The sequence below is a fragment of the Ptychodera flava genome, chromosome 5 (genome assembly GCF_041260155.1).
Source record: "Ptychodera flava strain L36383 chromosome 5, AS_Pfla_20210202, whole genome shotgun sequence".
In the NCBI taxonomy this organism is placed as follows: domain Eukaryota; kingdom Metazoa; phylum Hemichordata; class Enteropneusta; family Ptychoderidae; genus Ptychodera; species Ptychodera flava.
The window spans coordinates 13,793,515-13,816,485 of record NC_091932.1 but is presented as its reverse complement, the minus strand read 5'-3'; the positions used below and the strand labels follow the sequence as shown (position 1 = coordinate 13,816,485).

The window sequence follows — 22,971 nt, the reverse complement described above, 5'->3', positions numbered from 1 at the left end:
TTTAAGCTCACGTGTTCACACGTGGGCTAATGTCATAGCGATGTCCGTCTGTCTGTCCGTGTGTGTGTGTGTGTGTGTGAAAGTGTGTGTGTATCTGTCTGTCTGTTTAAACGATAACTCAAAAACGCCTGAACAGATTCAAGTCAGATTTGGTACACAAGTACCATATGCTACTTGCAAGAAGTGATTAGATTTTGGTCAGTGTGGCTTGCATATTAATGAAGTTATGCAATATCATTTTTTTCTGTACAATGGTTTCCCTATGGAGACGGTAATCACAGTGTAGACATATATCAAGAAATACCACTCAAAATTTCAAGAAAATTTTTACAGATGACAATCTCAGAACGTTGTGATGATACTGTGAGTGTCATGTCAATTATCTGTTCATTTGCATATTTAATGAACTTTTGTTATTAGTGACATAACTCTGAAATTCCTGCACCAAACTTGATGATGCGTTCAACAAATATTGATCTGATATATATCTAATTGTACTGAAAAGCATTGGGCAGTGTCAAGTTAATAAATAGCTCATTTGCATATTTTATGAAGTTTTATAGTAAGCCATTTAACTCTGAAATACCTGCACCAAATTTGATGAAATCTGCCGCAGATACTGATCCGACAGATATCTAACCGTGGTGTAAAGCATTTAGTAGTGTGAAGTTAATTAAGGGTTCATTTGCATATTTAATGAACTTTGTAATTAGGTATATAACTCTAAAATTTTGACACCAAATTTGATGTAACCTGCTACAGATATTGATCTGATAAATATTTAATTGTACTGAAAACAATTGGGCAGTGTCAAGTTAATAAATAGCTAATTTGCATATTTTATGAAGTTTTGTAATTAGCCATATAACTCCGAAATAAATGCACCAAATTTGATGAATCTGCTGCAGATACTTATCCGATAGATATCTGACTGTGTTGTAAAGCATTTAGTAGTGTGAAGTTAATTAAGGATCATTTACATATTTAATGAACTTTGTAATTAGGCATATAACTCTAAAAGTACGGCACCAAATTTGATGAAACCTGCTACAGATATTGAGCTGATAATTATCTAATTGTGCTATGAAACATTGAGCAGTGTCAAGTTAACTAAGGGTTCATTTGCATATTTAATGAACTTTGTAATTAGTGATATTACTGCAAAATTATAGCATTAAATTTGATGAAACGTGCTACATATGTTGATCCGATAGATATCTAATTATCCCATGAAGCATTGAGCACTGTCAGGTTAATAAACAGCTCATTTGCACATTAAATTAAATGTTGTAATTAGTGATTTTACTCTGATAGTACTGTGCGAAAGTTGATGAAACCTGCCACATATAATGATATAAGGCCAGAGAAAAAAAAATCTTGTTCATCGGATTTTTTGGACCTAGTCCCAGGAGCGGCGAGCGAATTTTTTTTTTTTTATTTTTTTTAGGCCGAAGGTAAACGCGGTTCTCTGGCATTTTTGCACAGATGCAGAAAAGGCAAGATAATTGTTTCCCTTTTTACCAGAAATATCTCAGACAAGAAACACTGATACAGGTAACTGAATTCAATACTATATTTCCCAAAAATAACATAGGCCATTACATTCACAGTTAGTGTTTGCACAACATATTCTGAGTATTTCAACATTCTTTCAGAATAAAACTGACATGTGCAGCAATTCACTGAAATCCAACAATTCAGTATTGTCCTTTAATATTGTCCTGGTGGGACCTAGCATCTGAGTTTTTTCATTTTACTTTGGCCTTATGTTTTGGCCTCTTTACCACTGTCTCTACACATTTTACACAATGGTCCAACAACACTGTACTGTGATCGGAGTGAAGTTATATAGTCATCATTCAGATCGTACTTTAACATCGACGCAACCATGTGTTTCGTCATTGCCGTAAATTTTTATACTTTCGATGCAATTTTCATTCAATCGGATGCACCGTCCATCTGCTGTCACGATCTTGTTGAACAAATCGCCGAACGTAATATCAGGACAAACACTGAATAGCGTCTTTGGAACTAACTGTGGGCCATCACGTCGAATATTGGCGATCAAATTAATACTCATGATGTGACATGTACTAACCTTTATAAAACGAGGAAATTTCTGGCCAAATCTGTCGTGCATATGAACGGGGGGGGGGGGGGGGCATACGCAAAGAATGCTGGGATCGAATTTTAGAAAAGCGCCCCCTGTGTCAATAACTAGATTTAAAAATTGCCAGTTTTATACGGAACGCTAGTTTTCAGCGTGCAAAGTGGAAGGTTGGCAATGCGGTTACCATTGCAATGATAATGATGGCATAATACGTCCCTTGTTTAACACATAGGCTGTTATCATGGTAAAAATTGCCAATTTTTGTCCCACATTTTTACACATTACAGAAAATCTATATCTGCTGCACTGCTGCAGGGTTTGACGTCGTGTACGTACGTGAACTGCTTTCATCAGAGGGAAACTGGGCATAGTTGTCATACAAATGTATATGAAGTAACAGTTAATTCTATTTTCTCATGAATAAATACAAATAACATTGCCAATATTAACCCCTGGCGCAACAACAAGGGCTGAGCCCTATATAATATTAGAGAATAATGACCCTACAGTCAGAATCCTCAAAAATTCATATTTTCCGCTCTCGATACACCAGCATACTTGGACGCTACAAATCTCGCACATTTCCACTCGATTTGGACTATAACAATACTGGCGCCACGAAATACCCGCACGGAATCAACGTCATTGCCTAACTCGTTAACACATTTAAAAAGCCACCCAGTAACATATTCATGGGTACCTCCATATTCTATTCCATTTCAACCACTTGCCATATTGAAGCTGTAACATGCGGGATAGGATACCTAGTAATACATATATTAGCGGTCTGGTAATGAAGGAACGAAATACCGAGCATTATATCTAAAATTTCAATTTTCGATAATGTTGTCAAATATAAATTGTTACATCGTTTGTAATCTTTGTAAGAAAAATTTCATAACAACGAGACCGCTGAAAAGAATTACTGGAAGGGATTCCCTGATTGAAATGAACAACAAGAAATACGGTAACTGCAACGAACTTGTACAAGCGCCATGAAATAAACTTGAACAGGCTCTACTTTATTCATTATAAAGCTGACGGCAAGCCAAGAGATAGTCACTAGAAGACGCAAAAAGCCCATAATCCGTATACCAATACGCTGTTTTAAATTATTTCTTGGGTCGAAACGAGCCCAATTATTACCCGCAGAAGACGCGAGGACGGCGAGCATGCATTTCTATGATTTAGAATCATACGTGTTTCAAACTTTATTTCCTAGTTTGAAAAATGAATTTTGTCATAATGCTCACCTCAAAGGAAACAGACATAGACGGTATTGTCACTCCGTAGATGAACTATACTGCTGTGTAATTTTTAATTTTCTGTAGGAAACGAACCATCCAAAAATACAAGATATCTGAGATAAGCTTACCAATTTAAAAATTTATTAAAAACGATATTACCCAAACATACAATTTAGAAAACAAAATGTACATATATTATTTAACGGAATATTTTCAATGAAAAGACAACTTCGCGTAAGAGTAAAGTAAGTGGTTCCCTGAAGTGTCCTGATTTGCTGCGATTTCGTTTACATCTCTGTGAATTATTCGTTTTCTAAGAAAAGATGAAGAGGTTATCAGTCACAATCTTTAAAGAAATATCCCATCGCAGGAGAAATTCAAAATGGATCTCTAGATTGGAGATGTCAATGTTAACGAATAAATTTATTACTTCCTCGTTATGACATGCCCAGTCGATGATCATCAGTGAGTTTAAATAAGAGATCAAATTGAAGCTAGAAATGTGTTCAAAAAGAATAAATTCTGCAATTAAATGTACAAGATTCAACTCTTTTGCTAATTTATCTAATTATAGTTTTGATTCATAGAGTTATTATTTGGATGTCAATAACTGGATATTTTCTTCATCTGTTTGTCTCTTAGCATTCACTCGCCACGAGCCGATAGCGACAATCGTTGCCGCCAACAACACCAGAGCAGCGCCGATGATGTCCAGTAGGTCTGACGATTCGTGAAGTATTGTGATTTGTAAGATGTACACGAACACCAACTGAATGTTGCCCAGTAAAACGACCGTCGGCGCCCCTTCAATCTGCAGAGATCGGTATCGGGCCCATTCTCCAAGGTTGCCGGTTACGATCACCCCGGCAAGAGCTACCCAGACCACTCCGCTCAGATTCCACTCAGACGTGCGAGAGAAAATCATGAAGATAGCGTTGACAATCGAGATAAAGACGTCTACGAAGAAAGTTGTTGCCAAGGGGTTCACCGTCGGGCCAACTATACGACCGCAAATGTACGTCGTTGAGAGTCCGACAGCAGCGAGGAACGCGAGGAAGTAAGCGATGCCTTCTTGACTGGTCACCGATGTCCCCGTTTCCCGGCCGAATATGAACTCGGGCTTGGAGACGAGAATTATTCCGGTGACGTCGATCAGTATGCCAACACCGACAAACCATCGCGGCCTTTCCTTTAGACAGACACAGGCAAAAAGTGCCGTAACGATGGGCATTGATCCTATGACAATAGTCACCACATTTCCGACTGGTGCTCGAGGCAGGGCGTATAGAAGACCGAGGCCAGAGACTGCGTGTAGGACACCGTTCAGCGTAACAAAGCCGCGGTCTTTCCATTTCTCCGGGATGAAAGCAACCCGCTTGACGCACATGACGAACGCAAATATTATAAGTCCGACGGCTGCGTTCAAGAACGCCACTTGAAACTGACTTGCGCCGCCATCTTCTGCAACAACGATGCACAGGTTCGAAAAAGCTGTGAGGACACCAGAAAAGAGACCGACCAGGACTCCGAAACCGCTCTGAAAGAATGTCATCCGCCCACCGCTATTAACATTGCTCTCGTTCTTGTTTTCTGCCATTCTAACCGCTGATCAAGTAGGTTTCAGTAACCCTTTCCGTTGGCAATATATTGCTCGACGCACGCCAGAGCAGCAGACAAATCACTTTGTGCATCAATCGTTTTCAGGCGAACTACGTACAGCTAGCATTAATTTGACCCAAAATGCTGATTCATCTAAACTGATTAACGACTGAATTAAAATTCGATAATTGAGTTTGATAATGAATGTTAAAGCAACGTTGACACAATACAAATTATTCAAATTGATTACGTATGAACGGTAACTGAATTGTGCTTACACTTCTCTACCAGCAATTCCAGCAATTCCGACTATTCTTGGAGTGAGAATTCCACTATCCGACAAAGGATCCACAGTATACGTTTGTGATGTGATATTCCCACCTTATACGAACGTCGAAACTACTACATTAGACACTGTAAAGATGTACCCGTATTATTCATGTCACGTCCATCGCCGTCTCTGTGACCTTTGCCCAGAATGTGCCCATGCAGGGGACCATACCAATATCGGTTGTAAATTTAAATCTCGGTAAGTTTGCGGTGGTCAACATCTTGTGTGGTTCATTTTGAAACTTAGTCAGTTCCCAGCAACTTTTTTGTGAAAGTTGGAGATTTAAAATTCTGTTAGTTGACTTTTTAGTTTGTTCCGTTCCATCTTACCACTTTCTAAATACTCTTTCTGATCGTAGATAAAATCTCTCTCTCTCTCTCTCTCTCTCTCTCTCTCTCTCTCTCTCTCTCTCTCTCTCCTGGCACATTCCATTGCTCTTTGTGTCAACCTTTTACTGGGCCTGCTCGTCTGTTTCTTAAAGTTGGCGTCCGCTTTCTGTCGAATTATCCACCAAGATTGACCTCATTCTCTTAAATTTTTCACAGTTTGTATAACATCTCCATCACAAAGCAAGTTTGAACGGCGTTTGAACTTGATAATCACTGACGACCCGCCATTTGCAGAAGTGGCAGTCCCATAAATTTCTCATAGCTTATCCCCACGTTTGAGGGCGCGCCTGTGTAGTAAGGACTGTGATCTGCGCTGCGTCACAATGACGCTGCTGACAGGGATTGTCAGAGACATTTTCTTTTTGAAATCATCCGAAGCGCGACAAAGTTAGTGGGTTGAAGGAGAAGCACAGAAGAGGAAAGTCATCCTCTTTTTCATTTGTTTGCTCACATACGTTTTGCTTTACTTTGAAAACGGTAGTTGTGTACAGTGTATACACTACAGAACACGTTGTATAACTGTACAGCTTTTCCCAGGCTTGTGTAATATGCATTCACAGGAAAATTCGAAGTAATAGACATCGTAAAGTTGTACGCGGGTTTGTTACTTTTTCCTTTTTATTCTCCACCATGCCTTCTAAAAACAGCTGAACATTGATCAGTCAGTAATATGCCTACTGTGACAAAAATGGCGCAGAAAGTGATTTAGGACGATAAAGGGTTACGTTTATTTCTTGAATCTGTAACATAAACAGTCGCAATAAAAAATCATCACCAAATTTTCTGACACGAAACAGGAAGACAGCTCTGGAGATCATTTGGCCACATGTTACATGTGGAAATCGATGCTTGTCTGAGGGTGCCTTTAATGGTATAGCAATATAAATGCACCCTCTAAGATATTGTTGCATTGCACTATGGCTTAGCGTGTGCGAAGTGTCCGTCAGCCTTGAAATACGGGAGACAGAAATTCCCATCTTACTGATGATGTATAGTTTTTTATAAAAAAGTGAAAAGACCGCTTTGCCTTAAGGGGGCGGCTGCACCCAACACAGCGTATTTTGCTTAAAAATCATTTTTTGCAAATATTCTTTCAAGTTTAATAAATTTGTTAACCCAAGATTGAAATATTGATTGGCTTCACCTTTTAGCTTGTCAAGCTGCTGTAAGTTGCATGATAAAGAAGTGTTAATTTATGCAAATGTATGCAATCACCCGATTTCCTGGCTTCTTTTTTCTCTATATTTCAATATTTCTAAGGAATTTAATCCACTCTGGCTGGGTCAAATTATCTGAAATTTTCACATTATGCTCTTTAAATGCTATATAACAAGACGACTATTTTGTTTGGCAATAACGTTCTTACTTTTTGAAAAAGAGGCATTTTAATTTTGCTAATCACGATTTTGAGTAACAGTCTTTCAACCTATGCCATTTTAGAATGAGAATAGATAATGCAAAATAAAACAGTCGTTTTTTCTACATATACTCTCTCAAGTGAAATATTACATTTTAGAAAATAGCATCAAGTTTTTGACGCTATGAATTTTAATAATTGGAACCAAAATTCAGGTTTTTCCCCGAAATATACACCCACTTAATCCTTCGAGTAAAATACTGCTACTTTACTAAACTTTAGAGTCTCTACTTTTTGAAAATATATAGTATAAGGGGGTTTCCTTGTCATCTTAAATTTGATGAGAAATATTCCTTTGAAAAAGAACTGTTGGCAACATGCATCTCCACCACAATCAAACCATATAATGTAAATGCTTATTATTTCATAACTTAATAATTTATATCGATACGTCTTGCTATGTTATCAGCCATTTTTAATATATCTGATAATCAGCTGCATTTGCCGTAACAACGATAAATATATTTAATTTGTTTCCTACAAAAGACGTACAATTGCGTCTTTCATTATTTCTACATGAAGTTATATATTGGTAGTAAACTCTGTGTAAAAAAAGGCCTGTGTCAGGCGTCAGATTGTCTTGTCAGGAAATTTACTTACTAGATTATAATTTCAATGGAAAACAAAAGACGATGGAGGCAAAGGAACTCGATTGCAAGGATCAAGTTTTCATTATTTCCCCATGAAAGTAAAATTCAATATTAAGGCGGCGAACGGCTATGCGTACGCGCATGTCCTATGTTATCTGTCTGATTCTGGAATGAATACTGCATAAAATGGAAAATGTATCATGTAAATGCTCGTAAGTGTTTGCAGAGATGAATGAGCTCGTCTTGATTAAAAACAAAATTTACAGATGAGTAACATAGAATCTGAAAGTACACTATGCTGCATTTTAATGATTGTCCTTGTCATCTGTCTCTGTTTTGTCCCTAACGATAAGTGTCTCTAATTCTTGGTGTCTGCTGACGTCTTCCACATTTATCCAGCACGATGCCACTGCGACGACTAAGGTGGCGATTGTGACGAGAGTCGCTCCGATCAAGTCCCACACGTCGACGCGGTTGTGGAGAACGAAGACGTCCAGAAGGTAACTGACGACTATCCTGATGTCAGCCAGGAGGACGACGGTGGGCGCCGATTCCAGCTGCAAAGCCGTGAAGAGGCTCCACTCCGTGACGGTGTTCAGCGAGCACACCCCGAAGAGGGAAATCCACGCGAACGCCGGAAGAATCCAGTTGCTTGGCTTTGAGACGAAGACCAGAATGATGGCGTTGACCAGCAACGAGACAAAGCCGTTGTAGAAGACCGTCGTAAATGGGTGAACGCTGTCACCGACTGACCGTCCGATCATCAGCGAGGTCGCCCAACCGAGCGATCCTGCTGCAGCGCACACGTAGGCTAGGTCTCTCTCCTCGAAAAATGAGTTTCGAAGGCTATGGAATATGAAGTGCGGTTTCACGATGAAAAAGACGCCACAGATTATGAACATGAAGGCAACAAAGTCATGGAAGCGGCAGCACTCTTTCAGAAAGCAGCAGGACAAAATAACCGTGAAAATTGGTATGCATCCGTAGATTATCACGGCAACATTGCCAACAGGTGCTCTCGGCAAGGCGTAGAATATCGCTATGTCTGATAAGGTCCGAATAAGACCGTTGCAGACAACGAGGAACGCTGTGCTAGAGCTGTCGGCGGAGAGGCTGATCTTCTTGCAAAGGACCACGAGCAAAGAGACGAATGTCATGGACACTCCGCTGACAAAGGCAATCTGGAATTGGGAGCCGCCGCCAATTTGAACCCATACGATGAACATGTAGGCGACGGAATTACACATACCACACATCAAAGCCAGGGCCACTCCGATCCATGAATTCACGTACTTTTCGTCCATGTCGCCATCTTTGCCAGTCTGTTTTGGAGAGCTTTTTTCGGCCGTCATTCCACCGTTGGTCACCAGATCCAGATTTATGTACCCTTTGCTAGCATCCATGGTCCCTGTTTCAGAGGCGTATTGACCTTTTTTAGTGAATGATAACTTTAGAAACCTTTCTGCTCAGAACATTTTCGGCACGAAATATAAAATAATGGTGCAGGATCGAAGCTGTGTCGAAGCTTATGACGATGGCGAAATAACTTTCTGCGGGGCGTGGCAAAACAAATCTCAGCTCAAACAAAATACCCGCACAAGTCAAAACTGTTCTATATTAACCGAAATTACCATATATGTAGGTGATGGTGCGATTAACTGACAAAACACGAGCCAACCCTACTTATAGCTTTTTACGCAAGTATCAAAGAAGGACAAAGGGTGATAATCACTTTCATGAAGCTGAAGTAACGAACATGGACATTTAATTTAGAACATTTCATTGGTTTTGACACATGAAAGTCTGTCACAACCAGCATAAGTAATATACCCTTGAACGCGGCTATACATTATTATATATCACAAATATCGATGGTACAGTCGGAGCTATAGGGACCGCCTCTGTACAAACGTAAGCGGGTGACCCCTTACCTATAACCTAATAGGCACCTATTATATCTTTATTATACCAGTTTCGACCTTTCATCTTATGTGCGGGCACATCTTTTTCATGTTTCAGGTTCTATTCTGAACCGATGACGATTGCCGATGAAAATTAGCATCACAAGCTAAGTGTAAGTATCGCTACAGAGGGGTGTCACCGTGGAGGAACCGCCTGGTTACAGCGCAGTCAACTATAAAAGATTGTTCACTTGTATTTCAGTCGATAAGTGAGGAAATGTTCAGATATTTTTTGTCATGACCATAGATGCATTCTTTGTGAGGATGCAATTCTTTTCACTTTTCAATTGACGCTAACATTGCCGGCTGTATACCGTAGCTGTCATTATATACAATAATATTGGTATTGTGATCGTTCGGTGAATAAAATCACCAGCCCTACCCACTGTTTTTTGGCTTCCATATTCCCTAAGCTTTTTCAATGTCCCGCAGATGCGATGTGTACAGTTCTCATGCGATTATGAGAGCGCGTGTCTGAGACAATTTCCAGACGTCTTCCCGGTACAGTGCTATTGTTCCGGTAAATATATATGAATGGACGGCTGGCGCAACAACACAATAAGAACAACAGACGCCAACAGCAGCCAGAGGCTGCACAACCAAAAGTGACGTAATCAAAATTACGAATTTAAATCTTAGAAAGTACATGTAGGTATTAAAACTCTGTCTCCCTGCGACAACGAAAGACTTAGTCTATCATAACGTCAACAACAATGTTGCATTTCTCACCTTTATTAACAAAAGTGTCAATAAATGAAGCAAATATAGAATTGAAGGAAAATTAATTACAAAAATATAAGATCAGTATCGAGAATGAAAACAGCACAAATAAAAAATAAGTAGGCAGACAGACAAATAGACAAGAAGGATATAGACTGACAGAATGGCAGACGTTTTAAATACTACCCTTTTCAGTAATAGAGCGCGAAGCCACTGCAGTGAACTGCAATAAAACTGCTCACACTAATTAGTTTCAGCTGTAGCCAGCTGGCAAAGTCGATAACATTGTATGTCCCATGCAGACGGTTTGTCTTGGGAAGTTGAAATAAAAAAGATTTGTACATGGACCAGTGCATGGTAATGTTACATTGTATCTTAATCTTGAACACAGGGTGCCAATCGTAAACTCTCATTTACAACTCGAGCCTCAGACAGAGCTTGTTTTGCCTTTGTACAAGCAGACTTTTTGGTCTTCATCAAGTAGCCTTGTTCAACACCAAAGTGGCCACGGCTACAGCTGAAACTAATTAGTGTAAGCAGTTTTATTGCAGTTCACTGCAGTGGCTTCGCGCTCTATTACTGCAAATGGTTGTAAAAAACTGAACTGTTTTCGGGAACTATTTTTGTATATTTATTTGAGTGTGGTCCATCAAAAATAGCAAAATTCTGCAAAACCATGCTTAATTTTTGAAAATGCTGAAAAACCATTCAGGGTCTGGGGATTTTAAATATGGTATGTCGGGTTACCGGAAACACACATATATTTTTTATTTGGCCTAATGCAGAGGAAAGAACTCGCCAGTTATTTTACCATTAAGGTCGTTCGCACCTCGAACTCTAAAGGCTGAAACTTTTGCTCCAACTTCCCACAAGGAAATTTTAAATCATTCCTTTTCGAAATCCAGAATAAAAATTTAGGGACCGCCGCGCAAAATATAGTGCTGGAGAAGCACATTCCACAATAGTTACAGACCCTTGAAATTCAAAATGGCCGCAATCCCACTGTAAACTATGTGGGGAAAATATATATTCCATTTCCACAAAAATAAACTCTTTTTATTCCATGAGCTTCACAATGAGCCTCTTCCCCAACATGTGGTAAACTAGAAATGTAGTATCTTGCATGTGCAGTTTATTGATCTATTCCTTCATCGAACGAAATACAAAGTACGGAACGCTGATTGAACCACGTTATTATAATTAGGTACACTTTCATAGTCGACACTCAGTCAAATTTACTGTCCGAACAAGACAAAGAATTCAAAGAAAAACAATAAAAAGGCGCGTGACTCTAATGTGTATACTGTATTAATAAGCCTGATACTAAGTGTTTTTAAGTTCAAGATTCTTTAAGAAGTACATAAAGACAATAGGCCTAATGGCCTATGTGACGGTTACGAGAGCTTGCAAAGAAATAAGTAAATGTGGTGATTTATCTTAAAATTAAATGGAGTATGGCTCAAACGTGGCGAACTGTTATTCTCCCATTCTCGCAGGCCAGAGCAATAATTTCCGCTCCGCAGACCTACGCAAGACTCGCCGAAGAGGGCGTGGTGTACGACGATGTTATTCTCCCAACTCTCTAACTTTTATATATTTAAGCACTAAACCGCACCGATCGACGGTATGCCATGAGATTTCGACCAGTTCACGACATATATGCCCGAGTGATATAAGCCTATGAAGTGAACTGGTCAAAACCGATCGGTACACCCTCGATTGGAGTGATTTATTATTATATCACATGAGTATATTGAAATTCTAGCGTGGAACATCAAAAAGGGATTTTTGCTCTTGCTGTGGGCTCTTGCGTGTGCCAACCGTGCTGTATCACGAATATGGCACGGTTATTTTCACGTTGTGACCAATCAGGTCGCTGTATTTGCGCCATCGATATACCGGTATGATCTAATAACGAACAACTCTGGTATCTTCCTCACACAAGTTTTTTTCTCTATGCGCGAAAGTATGACATCAGTCGTTTTGGTATCTTTAACAGCTTTGGCTAGCATGAGTAGTTTTTTGATGGGTGTTTTTGACATATCTGCTATCTCAATAGGCGTTCAACTTGTATTTAATTGTATAAAAATACCGGATGCACATTCAAAACTACCTTCACTAGGGCTTTTGGAGAAAAAAAGAGCATATTAATGTAGTTTGTGCAACGATATTAAAAAGACTCAAACTTTTGCCCAAACTTCCACAAAGAAACTTTAAACCACCCCGTTCGAAATCAATAATAAATATCAGGGATTACAGCGCGAAATCTGTCTGAATATCTTTACATTCACTGATTATCATGTCTAAATAATTGATATCGGAAGTCAACCCTAAAATAGTGATTACTCCTAGTATGTAAAGAGTTGTTTTAAATTATTCTGTTTCTCTTTAGCAACAGGTTAATGTGGGTGTACCCTAAGATATAAAACAAGGTCCAATTTTGTTCTTTATATGATTAGTGACATTTAAGATATTGCTAATTCACATTTTTATTACATGAATGAAACAACACTTTCTGAGTACTTTCAGCATAACTAGCTTAAGTTAGATCTCAATGATAAAATTTATTCTTCAAGTTGGTCGGTACAAAAACAATGTGAAGTTGAATCCTAGCAAATGCAAAGAAATGGGATTCCGGTCAGCTGTTGACCTTCGACCCTTGGCAAAACGCAAAATAACTTTTGAGTTTACCATTTGTGTAAGTGTTTTGGTCTTTACTTGAATGATGAGTATCTCTGTCCATGTTTGAAGATAGAGCCATGTTGATAATAGCAACACGCTTGGGACGACTATCCTCACCTACAGTAGACGACAGCTTTGTCATATTGGTGATGTCATATCCTGTTAAGAACGCGCCAAAATTAGAAATTATAGAAAAATTCAACGTGTTATGAAAGTTAACAATACTGTAAGATTTGTTTCACTTTCTGTTCGAAAATTTGTAAAGTAGGCCAATTTTCTCTATTGAAAAAGCCGTTGTTATGCCCTTTCTCTGTTTTTAACGTATATTTATCACACGTATTACTATTCAACAATTCTTCACTTTGCAGCGCCATTTCTTCTTGCGCTTTCGAACAATGAATATTTTATCGCTGACCAACAGACTACCCGCTTTTTTTCATATTGTTCATCCAAAGATCAAAGTGTGTGCCCGCCGTGCAGTCGGAAAGGACGTTCTTAGAGTGTGTGTGGATATCTTTTAGTTGGTGAGAGAGAATTGTAGCGTATAGATCATGGGTTGTGAGTTGGACTTTCGATCAGGACTTGGAGTGTTGATATCCTTGGCAACCGGAGTCGGAAGTTCTCTGTCAAATCTCTGCATCGTACTAACACAGTATGGTGGTGCCAGTCAGTTCCAGGTCGGTTTCATCATTGCATTTGGCGGCCTGATAGCGCTTGTTATAATTCTTCTGTGTAAAGGCATCGGACTATTGCCGGACTTATGGAAAGACAGAATTATCGTACTTGCCAACGGTGTTATTTACACGCTGTGTGGCATAGCGCTATTTTACGCGCTACCAAGAGCACCCCTGGGCAACGTCATCACCATCGTCGCAGCCGGGCAGCCAATTTTCACGCCGATATTTGCCTGCGTCTTGCTCCGGGAAAGATGGCGCCTCATTGATATAGTTGCGACTGTCTTGGATATAATTGCCGTCTTGCTTATCGCTCAGCCAGCTTTTCTGTTCGGTGAGAGCACTAACACAACTCCCGAAGAAGCAGTTGCCTATACGTTGGCGTTCGTAGCGTCTCTTGGACTTTCCTTGTGCTTCGTGCTTGGTAGGCTGGTCGGACAAAGAGTGCACCCATTCGTGACCACGCTGTATTTAAATCTCGTTTCTTCGATCTCGAACGGCATCCTTATGTTTGCCATCAGCAAGCCTTCGTGGGATTTCGATTATACCGTTTGGCTGGAACTGCTGGCCGTTTGCCTGCTGGGCAACTTGAACGAAGTCGGTCGATATGCGGCGCTCAAGCTGGAATTCGCCCCAACCGTAGTGTTGGTTCAGAACATCCATATCGCCATCACGTATATTCTAGAAGTGACTGTCCTGAACGAGAAAGCCACAACACTCGACATCGTTGGAGCAACTATCGTCCTGTCAAGTTCGATGATGGTCGCTATAGTAACATGGTGGCAGAACACGCGCACCAAGCGCCGACTGGACGAAGAGGCCGAACTGCAGAGTTTGGTGTCAAAGGACAATTAAGTCAAAAGGCATGAAAAATTGTTGCTTCAGTGTCATTACAAAATATACAGAATTGAATATGCAAGCATTGATTTTTCGATAATGATCTACAAAGATGCTACGTTCGTTACGTTTTCACATTGAATACATTTCTAATTCCAAAAGGGTGCCATTTATTCAATATAAATAATTTTTTTTAAAAAGTTACCCAATGAGATTCAAAATGAAGCCTTTGGCAAACAAGTGGTAGACCCAAAACGTGTCATAAAATTTTGATAGTCGAAATATCTGCCCCCCCCCCCCCGAGGTGCATTCTAACTTAAAATGTACTATGTTTGTTTGTCGGAGATAAATTATACATTGCGATACAATCTCCGAGTAGGGACGCAGACAACATAATTTTCACTTTTGTTTATCGATGATGAAATGTATGCTTCATACGGTGATATAATTTTCTAAAACACCTGTTAAAAGCCAACAGCCATGACTTGTCGTCTCCCGTTGGTTATTGTATTTTGCATTTTAACATGTAAATAAAAGAGGTGCCATGAAATCGTAAGTGCCTGTCGTTTTATTTCTAGTTGATGGTGAAGACAGTAGAGCGATACATGTATGGTACTCGTAATAACATTTCGACTTTGGAAAGTCGATGAAGGTTCAGAGTTTTGCAAGTTTCATTAACACATCCATCTAATCAGAATAGCTCTAATGAGCAAAATGATATAGCTATCATGGTAGCCGCTAACATCGATCGATCAATCAGCCGTTTGATCAATCAAACAAAAGGTTGGTCACCCAAATCGATAAAATGGAAGACCATAATGGGTCCAGAAATACATTGTTAAGACACTAAGTAGTCGGGATTTGTAAGGATTTTCGTCCGCTAAAGTTCACAAATTTTTAAGTCATGCCGACAGCAGTTGTGTGTTGTATGAGGGCGGGCTGACTAGTCATAAAACGGTTTTTTTTTGTTTTTTTTTGTTTTTTTTTTGAATAACTTTTATATGCACTAGAAGTTACAATAATAAGCCTTGAATTTAGTTACTAAAAGACTGGTAAACTAGGAATGAAATTTCAACTTGGTGGTCAATTTTTTGAGAACTACACTGTGTAGCAACGATTTCATGAAAACGTCATATGGCATTCTCACGTTTTTTTTTCCACTCGGCTTTATGGGACTTGACAATAGTTCGTTATATCACAGTTCATACATATTTCATCAAACCAATAGCCGACCTTTCACCCAATAGCTGTATAATTAAGCAGCCCGCATTGCAAAACATAAAGTTGTCAAAATTATTCATATATTTCGCCAAAGCGATAGCTTTCAGCCCCTGCCCTTACTTTCAGTCGATGACCTCACAAACAAAACGCGAACTTTAAAGATAGGCTACTTCTTACTGTTTTTCTTTCTAATGTATTGTGAAGTTGCCGAATTACAATGACATTTAATTCAAACCATCGTGGCTCGCCGTTACAATCCGGGGAAACGACGGTGATTAGTTTTGGATGTGTTACCAAGTACTCACGTGACTACCTGCAGAGGTACACGCTCTATTTTTGAAACTTCTCGGTCATGTTCATTATGACGCAACTACTCTCATAATGACCAATATCGCAACAAAAATAACATGTTTACATAAATTTATTTAATCAAGGCACACGTTCAATGACCAGTAAAATTATATCCTTTATTAGAGACCCAATGGTGTTTAAAGAGTATTAATTGGAACCAAATTACGATGCATATTGGGTAAGAGTCAACTTGAAGCAGTCCAGAAAATGAAATTGTTACGGTTTTCATGTTTCCCGCCTGTCTGAGAGGTTTTCCATCATCTTCGTGTTTACATCGACCGAACCTAATTTGTTGCATCTACAGCCGTCGTTCTATCGTATTTCAACAGCCAACATCATATGCCATTGTCCCCGTGGATATCCGACAAGGAGCTGACGCTATTTGCCTCTCAACAGGTAACAGAATTTCATTCCCTGGGTCAGTACGCGGTGAAAGGGCGAGTCACAGTATTTCGTTAACATACAAGCAGTAGTATGGCAGGGGAAAACAAGAAAGAAATCAAGCGACCGTTCTTGCGGAGTGGATGGGGAGTCTTGATCGGTTTATCAGTTGGTGTAGTGTCTGCGTTCTCCAACACTTGCATCGCTCTGGCGCAAGTTGGCGGTGCGTCGCAGTATCAAGTGTCCTTCTTCAAGGGCCTCGGTGGCGCACTGTTCTTGACTGTCGTTTTAATGTGCAAGGGGATAAAGTTCATACCTGAGAGCCTACGAGACAAGATAATCGTGAGCCTGAACGCTCTCATCAACGCCGTATCAGGTCTGGGTTTGGTGTACGCCTTGCCGAGGGCGCCCAGTGGCAACGTCATCACCATCCTTCACGGAACACTGCCAGTTTTCACGCCGCTCTTCGCTTGCATTTGCCTCAAGGAGCGATGGCGATGCATTGACGCCGTGTCCACGATCATAGACATCGCTGGAATAATCCTGATAGCCAAACCCGAATTCATTTTCGGTAGTGACAGCACCGCAGCCAGCTCGCCAGATGAGGCGTTTGCGTATTTGACGGTGACTTTGGCGGCGATGGGGCTGTCCTCGAACTATGTGTTCGGACGATGGGTCGGGCCGAGCGTGCATCCCCTGACAACTTCATTCTACGTTGAAATATTCGTCACCTTAGTAAACGCTATTCTGATGTATGCGATATCGAGCCCAACTTGGATGCTTGCCTGGTACGTCTGGCTGGAAGTCGCCGCTGTTTGCGTCCTAGGCACCTACGAAGATGTCGGTAGATATCGATCATTGCAACTAGAAGCAGCCCCAACCGTAGTCTTGCTCGGGAGCATCCAGATCATAATCTTATACATCCTGGATCTAACTGCCTTGGACGCGGACGTCGACGAGTTGGACTTGATAGGGGCCGCTCTCATTCTCATTAGCACTGTTTTCGTTACCGTGATGTCGTGGAGATCGAATTTCAAGAGAAATGAAACCCAACCCGAGGAAGAAATGCATATTCTCGCGGACAAGAATTAGCGTGTACACCCACAGGGAATTGAGTAATCTTGTTGTTGTTGTTGTTGTTGTTGTTGTTGTTGTTGTTGTTGTTGATGGTGATGATGATGATGATGATGACGATAATAAAAAATATTAAAATAACAATGTGTCATTCCTTCCTGTTGTTTGTCGATGTTGTAGATAATTGTAAAAGAAAACTGTAATCGTGACCAAAAAAAAAACGACGTAGGTCGCCCAACCGTCACTCCCGTCCTATTATACAACGTTGGGCGACCTACGTCGTTTTTTGGTCACGATTACAGTTTTCTTTTACAATTATCTACAACATCGACAAACAACAGCAAGGAATGACACATTGCTTTTTTAATATTTTTTATTATCGTCATCATCATCATCATCATCACCATCAACAACAACAACAACAACAACAACAACAACAACAACAACAACAACAACAAGATTACTCAATTCCCTGTGGTACACCCTGTACAGTACGTACCAATTGAGTACGCGGGAATTTGCCTTTGCAACACACTTTTGAGTTTTATAAACCACAGTTTATCTTGTCTACTCGTGCAGGCTCATCTTGCCACTGCACAGAAATTTGAGATTATTTAGTGTCGGTTTTCTGTGAATTGACAGTGACGTTTCTCATAGAGTGGAGATTGACATTGGCAACATATCAAATATCACAAGTTTTATGTGACTAATTAATAAACACACAGTGTCAATGGCAATTAAAGCTTATTGGTTTTCCAGTTTTTAAGTGGTATAGCTGTCGCCTGATGCCGCTATATAATCGATATGCAGTGTCTGCCTTGATAGCTAAGCCCTGACGTTAATCCTACACGGGAACTTTCATTTAGTTTTTGACTACACTTTATATGTCGATGTGATTTTCTTCACTATGAACAACTGTATTGCCTTTTAAGGTGGTATGCACCTCGAAAGTGAAAGACTTATAGTTTATTTTTCGCTCAAACTTTCCTCAATGAAACTTTCAACCATTCTCTCACCAAATCAAGAGTAACATTTACGGATCATCTTGCAAAGTTTTGCACTAAAGAAACAGATTTCATGTACCTAATATTTGTCGATATTTGACATTCAAAATTGCCGACATGCCTGTGTTAACTCCATGGTTAAAAATAAAATTTTCAATCTACACAAAAGTGAGACTGATTTTTTTTTTCTTATTACTCCAAGAGCTTCACAATGAGACCCCACAAGTCACGTCGTAGAACAGGGTAGAAACAGAAAAGTATCGTAAAAATTTGAGAGTCCGAATTTGGTGCCGACGGACATTCTGTATTCATTGTACCCAGACATTAATTTCTGCCGACGTTAGACAAGTTACAAAAGTAAAAATTATCATTTGCCCGTCCGTGGCATGCTACAATTCTTTTGTGTCAAACCCACGCCATGAATAAATTAAAACGATATTAAACAGCTCAATATGACAAGTGGTAACTATACAATACGAATATGGAGGTAGTATGCAGAATACCTCCATGAGAAGGATACGTAACTGAGTAAACGAGTTAGACTAGACCATGCTGTCGATTCCGTGCTGGTATGTCGTGGCGCCAGTACAAATCACAGTCGTTTGGTGGGCTATTCAGCTCTGGGACTATTCCACCCATAGACGAGTGTACAGAAGCGAGAAACAACCGAGGTGTTTCTCGCTTCTGTACACTCGTCTATGGATGGAATAGTCCTAGAGCTGAATAGCCCACCAAACGACTGTGTACAAATCGAGTGGATTTATCGCGGGACGCCAATGCATTGAGAGCGGGAATTGCGCCAATTTTGAAGATTATGAGAAGAGTTGTCTAATCCTCGATCTGATGGATCAGTTTATTAATAACGTGCAACTCTTCCATTCTCTCTGCTGACTCGCGTATCAGGGTCTGGACAGTCAGGGGGACCCTCAAAATGTATAGTTCGGATACTTCAACCGCAGACGAATATGGCCAGCATATTCACAGTGTGAGAAGGAGGCAGTGTGGTGTCGCTTTAGTTTATAGATATACTTCATGTACTTGGGGGTCTTTATGAAATTATGAAGTCTGAGAATGCCAATTCTATATCACAATAGTGCCAAAGGCGTTCAATTAATCAAGCTCACTTTATTTTGAGTGTGAAGGTTTGTTTGGAAGATTACAATATGAAACTATTGTTCAAATTATTTATGACACTATTAAAGCGTGTTCAATTCAGTGTTTTATTCTCATTTTCAAACACCAAGGCGAATATCGAACCATAGACAGTCGAGAAAGTGATGATTGAACCTAACTGTGAAAGTGTTACTAATACGTGTACATGCAATGCTGTGTTTATCATTGTTTTATGCTTCAAAAACTTCACCATGAAATATCTTCATGTTCTCATTACAAATTTATTGTTTGTTTTTTTGTTTGGTTTTTCAAATTTTGGAAATAAAATGTCTTTCAGGGAGGACAGTTTTGCTTCGGTCCACAGACAATTGGTTGCCGATTTTCCTTTTACTACCTTGAGGAGAGGCCATGGGAAGGTATTGTCAAAAGAGAATTTGAGAGTCATCCAATACAACTGCATTTTAATGAAATAATTGAGATCGCATTTTCTCAAATTTCGGCCTTGATTGCTCGCCACAAAAGGATTGTGGACAGCGAATATACTGGTAGTGCGTGCGCGTCGTGCAGCGGGAGCAGCGCCCTCAGCTTGAGCTCAGACCTCTTTGAGTTGGGCAGTATGTAAGATCATGGATGTTGTAGTCGGGAGTTCCCTGTCAAACATTTTCATCGTGTTGGCACAATATATGATAGTGCTAGTCAGTTCCGAGTAAGTTCATTTTGCGGTCTAATATTACTTGTCGTGATTCTACTGTGTGTAGAGGCATGGGATTGTTATGCGACATATAGAAAGACTGTATTTGCCGACGGGGTCATTCATACATTCTTTTTGCAGCCCAGTGCTATTTATGCGCCTTAGGGAACGAGCATTATTAACAAAAGTTCAAAAGGTGAGGTGCAAAAGCTTCATTAAAAACCGTGTTCTGATAGGAACAGGTCTAAATCAGATGAATCCGGAACTTTACCTTTAAATGGTAGCCTTTGAATGCAGTCGATCGATTGACCCCATATTTAATGAATTAACGACCAATTGATCGATCACGTAGTGTTTGGTAAGTCAAAATTGGAAGAGTATGTTGTGCTGAAACACGCCTGATGTGAAGCGTATTTTCAAGTTACTCAACAGCATTACCCTTAAGTCAGTCGATATTGTGGCTGTTGAATAACAAAAACCGGAGATAGGAGATAGGTTACTTCAATTTTTTTTTTTCATACAAAAATTGGAAAGTAGTTGAATAACTATATCTTCAAATTCAAACCATTGTGGCTAACCTGGCTGTCATATCACGCCGTAGTGCCACTCTAATCACGTGTGTACCTGCAGATGCACTGGCTGTATTTTTAATCCTTCACGATCGTATTCATCACAGCTATTCTTCAAAAAGACATATCATTACCGACAAAAATAGAGCAAACTCAAGGTAACTGAATTAATTATGCCAAACATTAAATGACTTTCAAAGTTGTATCCTTTAACAAACACACTATGGTGTTAAGAATCATAAGCGCGGAGAAAATCGCAATGCATTGTTGGTAGGAAGGGCGACTCGTCACATTAGCTAGGCTAGAAAATGAATTTAATGATGGATTTTGGTTTTCAGTTTTCTATCTGAGAGGCGAAACGTCATCTTCCAGCTTTATTCAACTGAATCTGACTTTTGACATACACCACTCAGGCTTAGTTATATGAAAAGTCACCATGGACATTTCTCGTAGCATTGACATCGAAACTGACTGTCATGTGTACTTTCAATCCATCAACAAAGTTCAAGCAATATAATCCTCTTATGTAACACGCATGCGCAATCACTTCAAATCAATCGTTTATGTAGTTTTCTGGGAATCTAAAAACAAAGAACGCCAAGTATAGTGTCGTATGATGGCGCTGTGTAGTCTACATGCTTTGCCGCTATATTTGAAAAACCCTATATCACCCTTTGCTTTACTTTCGTCATAATATATGTAGATACAACTAAATCTGTCCACATTGAACCATGCATAATCACTGTCATGCCATTTCGTTATATACAATATATTTAGTTTTCGATGACACGTTATGCAGTCGCCATGAAGGCAGCACACAATCATGAGAACAGAAGTGTAACTGTGATAAGCAAACGACCTAGCATCTGAAATAGATGCGCTGTGAAATTTAAGACAATGTAGATAATAGGTGTGGGCTTGTTTGTCAATTAAGGGAATCCTATGAACATATGAAATATTTTAACGTCAGTAGTATTCTGAATATTCTGCAGATTATTTTTTGGATGGGAAAGAGCCAATCGGTGATCATTTCCGTAAAATGGTTCCGGTTTCGCCTGCTGGCGGCGTACATCGTTGGTGGCGCACTTTGCCTTAGTACTGACATTTCACCAAATCTAACCTGTTCCGAAAACGTTTGGTTTGACTGAAACTGGAACACATTACCGCCACAATATAACAATTCAAATTTAATCACAGTGTATACAAAATCTAAGGTCACGCTGAGTGATCTGCACACAAAATTAATTGGACTTTGGGATTCTAAGCAGATTATTGGACTTTTTTGGGGGGGCCTCAAACAGCAAAATTGTCTCAATTTACAAAAAAAAAATTACAAGGATCATCTTTACGCCCTTAAACTCAAATTGCAAGACCAAAAATATACTAATATGCAAATCTACCAGTAATTTGAACAAACCTGACAAGGTCACAATTGGATGAGTGGTTTCAGAGATGATTTTTTTTACCAAAAGCAGGAAAAATTGCTGAAATATGCAAACTTCACCACAATTTGGACAAACCTGAGGTTACATCAAGGAACCTGCATACCGAAATTCAAAGCAATCAAAGTAGTTTCAGAGAAGAAGTCAACTGTCGATGGACGGATGGAAAGGAGGACAGACGATAACAGACTATCAGCCTATTTGATAAGCTCCATGATATCGCTGACAGCAGAGCTAAAAAGAGGTTGCAAACTAGTTACCATGTGGTACTGCAGAGACACCTTATTTTGGTGAGCCATAAAAGACTTTTTCAATGCTTACACCATGCAGTAGCTTTTCTCTGAACACAGCACTAAATTCTACTCACAACTCATTTTTCAATACTTTGTCAGAACTAATGTGCCACTTGTACTTTTATTGCCACATTTCATGTTCAATTCCTGAAATACCAATAGCTTGCTGTGTGACAAGTAATGACACAGGACAATTTAGGAATATATAGCTTGGAAACTTTCTTAGTTTTCGTGTAGAGTTGGCAATATTATAGTATCTGAATCAAGCCACCACA

At 39.7% G+C, this 22,971-nt stretch overlaps 4 protein-coding genes across 4 annotated transcripts; 2 read left to right on the top strand and 2 right to left on the bottom strand.

Annotated features, from left to right (window-relative positions):
* Positions 1 to 3,949: 3,949 nt before the first annotated feature.
* LOC139132715 (solute carrier family 35 member G1-like) lies at positions 3,950 to 4,954 on the bottom strand. Its single transcript, XM_070698982.1, has one exon. It carries the CDS (start codon positions 4,952 to 4,954, stop codon positions 3,950 to 3,952), a length of 1,005 nt encoding a protein of 334 aa, XP_070555083.1.
* A 3,034-nt stretch (positions 4,955 to 7,988) lies between these two features.
* LOC139132714 (solute carrier family 35 member G1-like) lies at positions 7,989 to 9,086 on the bottom strand. The gene has a single exon (XM_070698981.1). The coding sequence runs from the start codon at positions 9,084 to 9,086 to the stop codon at positions 7,989 to 7,991; it is 1,098 nt and encodes a 365-aa protein (XP_070555082.1).
* A 4,511-nt stretch (positions 9,087 to 13,597) lies between these two features.
* On the top strand, positions 13,598 to 14,575 carry LOC139132713 (solute carrier family 35 member G1-like). The gene has a single exon (XM_070698980.1). The coding sequence runs from the start codon at positions 13,598 to 13,600 to the stop codon at positions 14,573 to 14,575; it is 978 nt and encodes a 325-aa protein (XP_070555081.1).
* Positions 14,576 to 16,603: 2,028 nt separating this feature from the next.
* LOC139132712 (solute carrier family 35 member G1-like) lies at positions 16,604 to 17,602 on the top strand. The gene has a single exon (XM_070698979.1). The coding sequence runs from the start codon at positions 16,604 to 16,606 to the stop codon at positions 17,600 to 17,602; it is 999 nt and encodes a 332-aa protein (XP_070555080.1).
* The last annotated feature ends 5,369 nt before the right edge of the window (positions 17,603 to 22,971 follow it).

Excerpts from the sequence above, each read along its gene's own strand:
- LOC139132715 (XM_070698982.1), bottom strand. The coding sequence starts at position 4,954 with ATGGCAGAAAACAAGAACGAGAGCAATGTTAATAGCGGTGGGCGGATG.
- LOC139132714 (XM_070698981.1), bottom strand. The coding sequence starts at position 9,086 with ATGGATGCTAGCAAAGGGTACATAAATCTGGATCTGGTGACCAACGGT.
- LOC139132713 (XM_070698980.1), top strand. The coding sequence starts at position 13,598 with ATGGGTTGTGAGTTGGACTTTCGATCAGGACTTGGAGTGTTGATATCC.
- LOC139132712 (XM_070698979.1), top strand. The coding sequence starts at position 16,604 with ATGGCAGGGGAAAACAAGAAAGAAATCAAGCGACCGTTCTTGCGGAGT.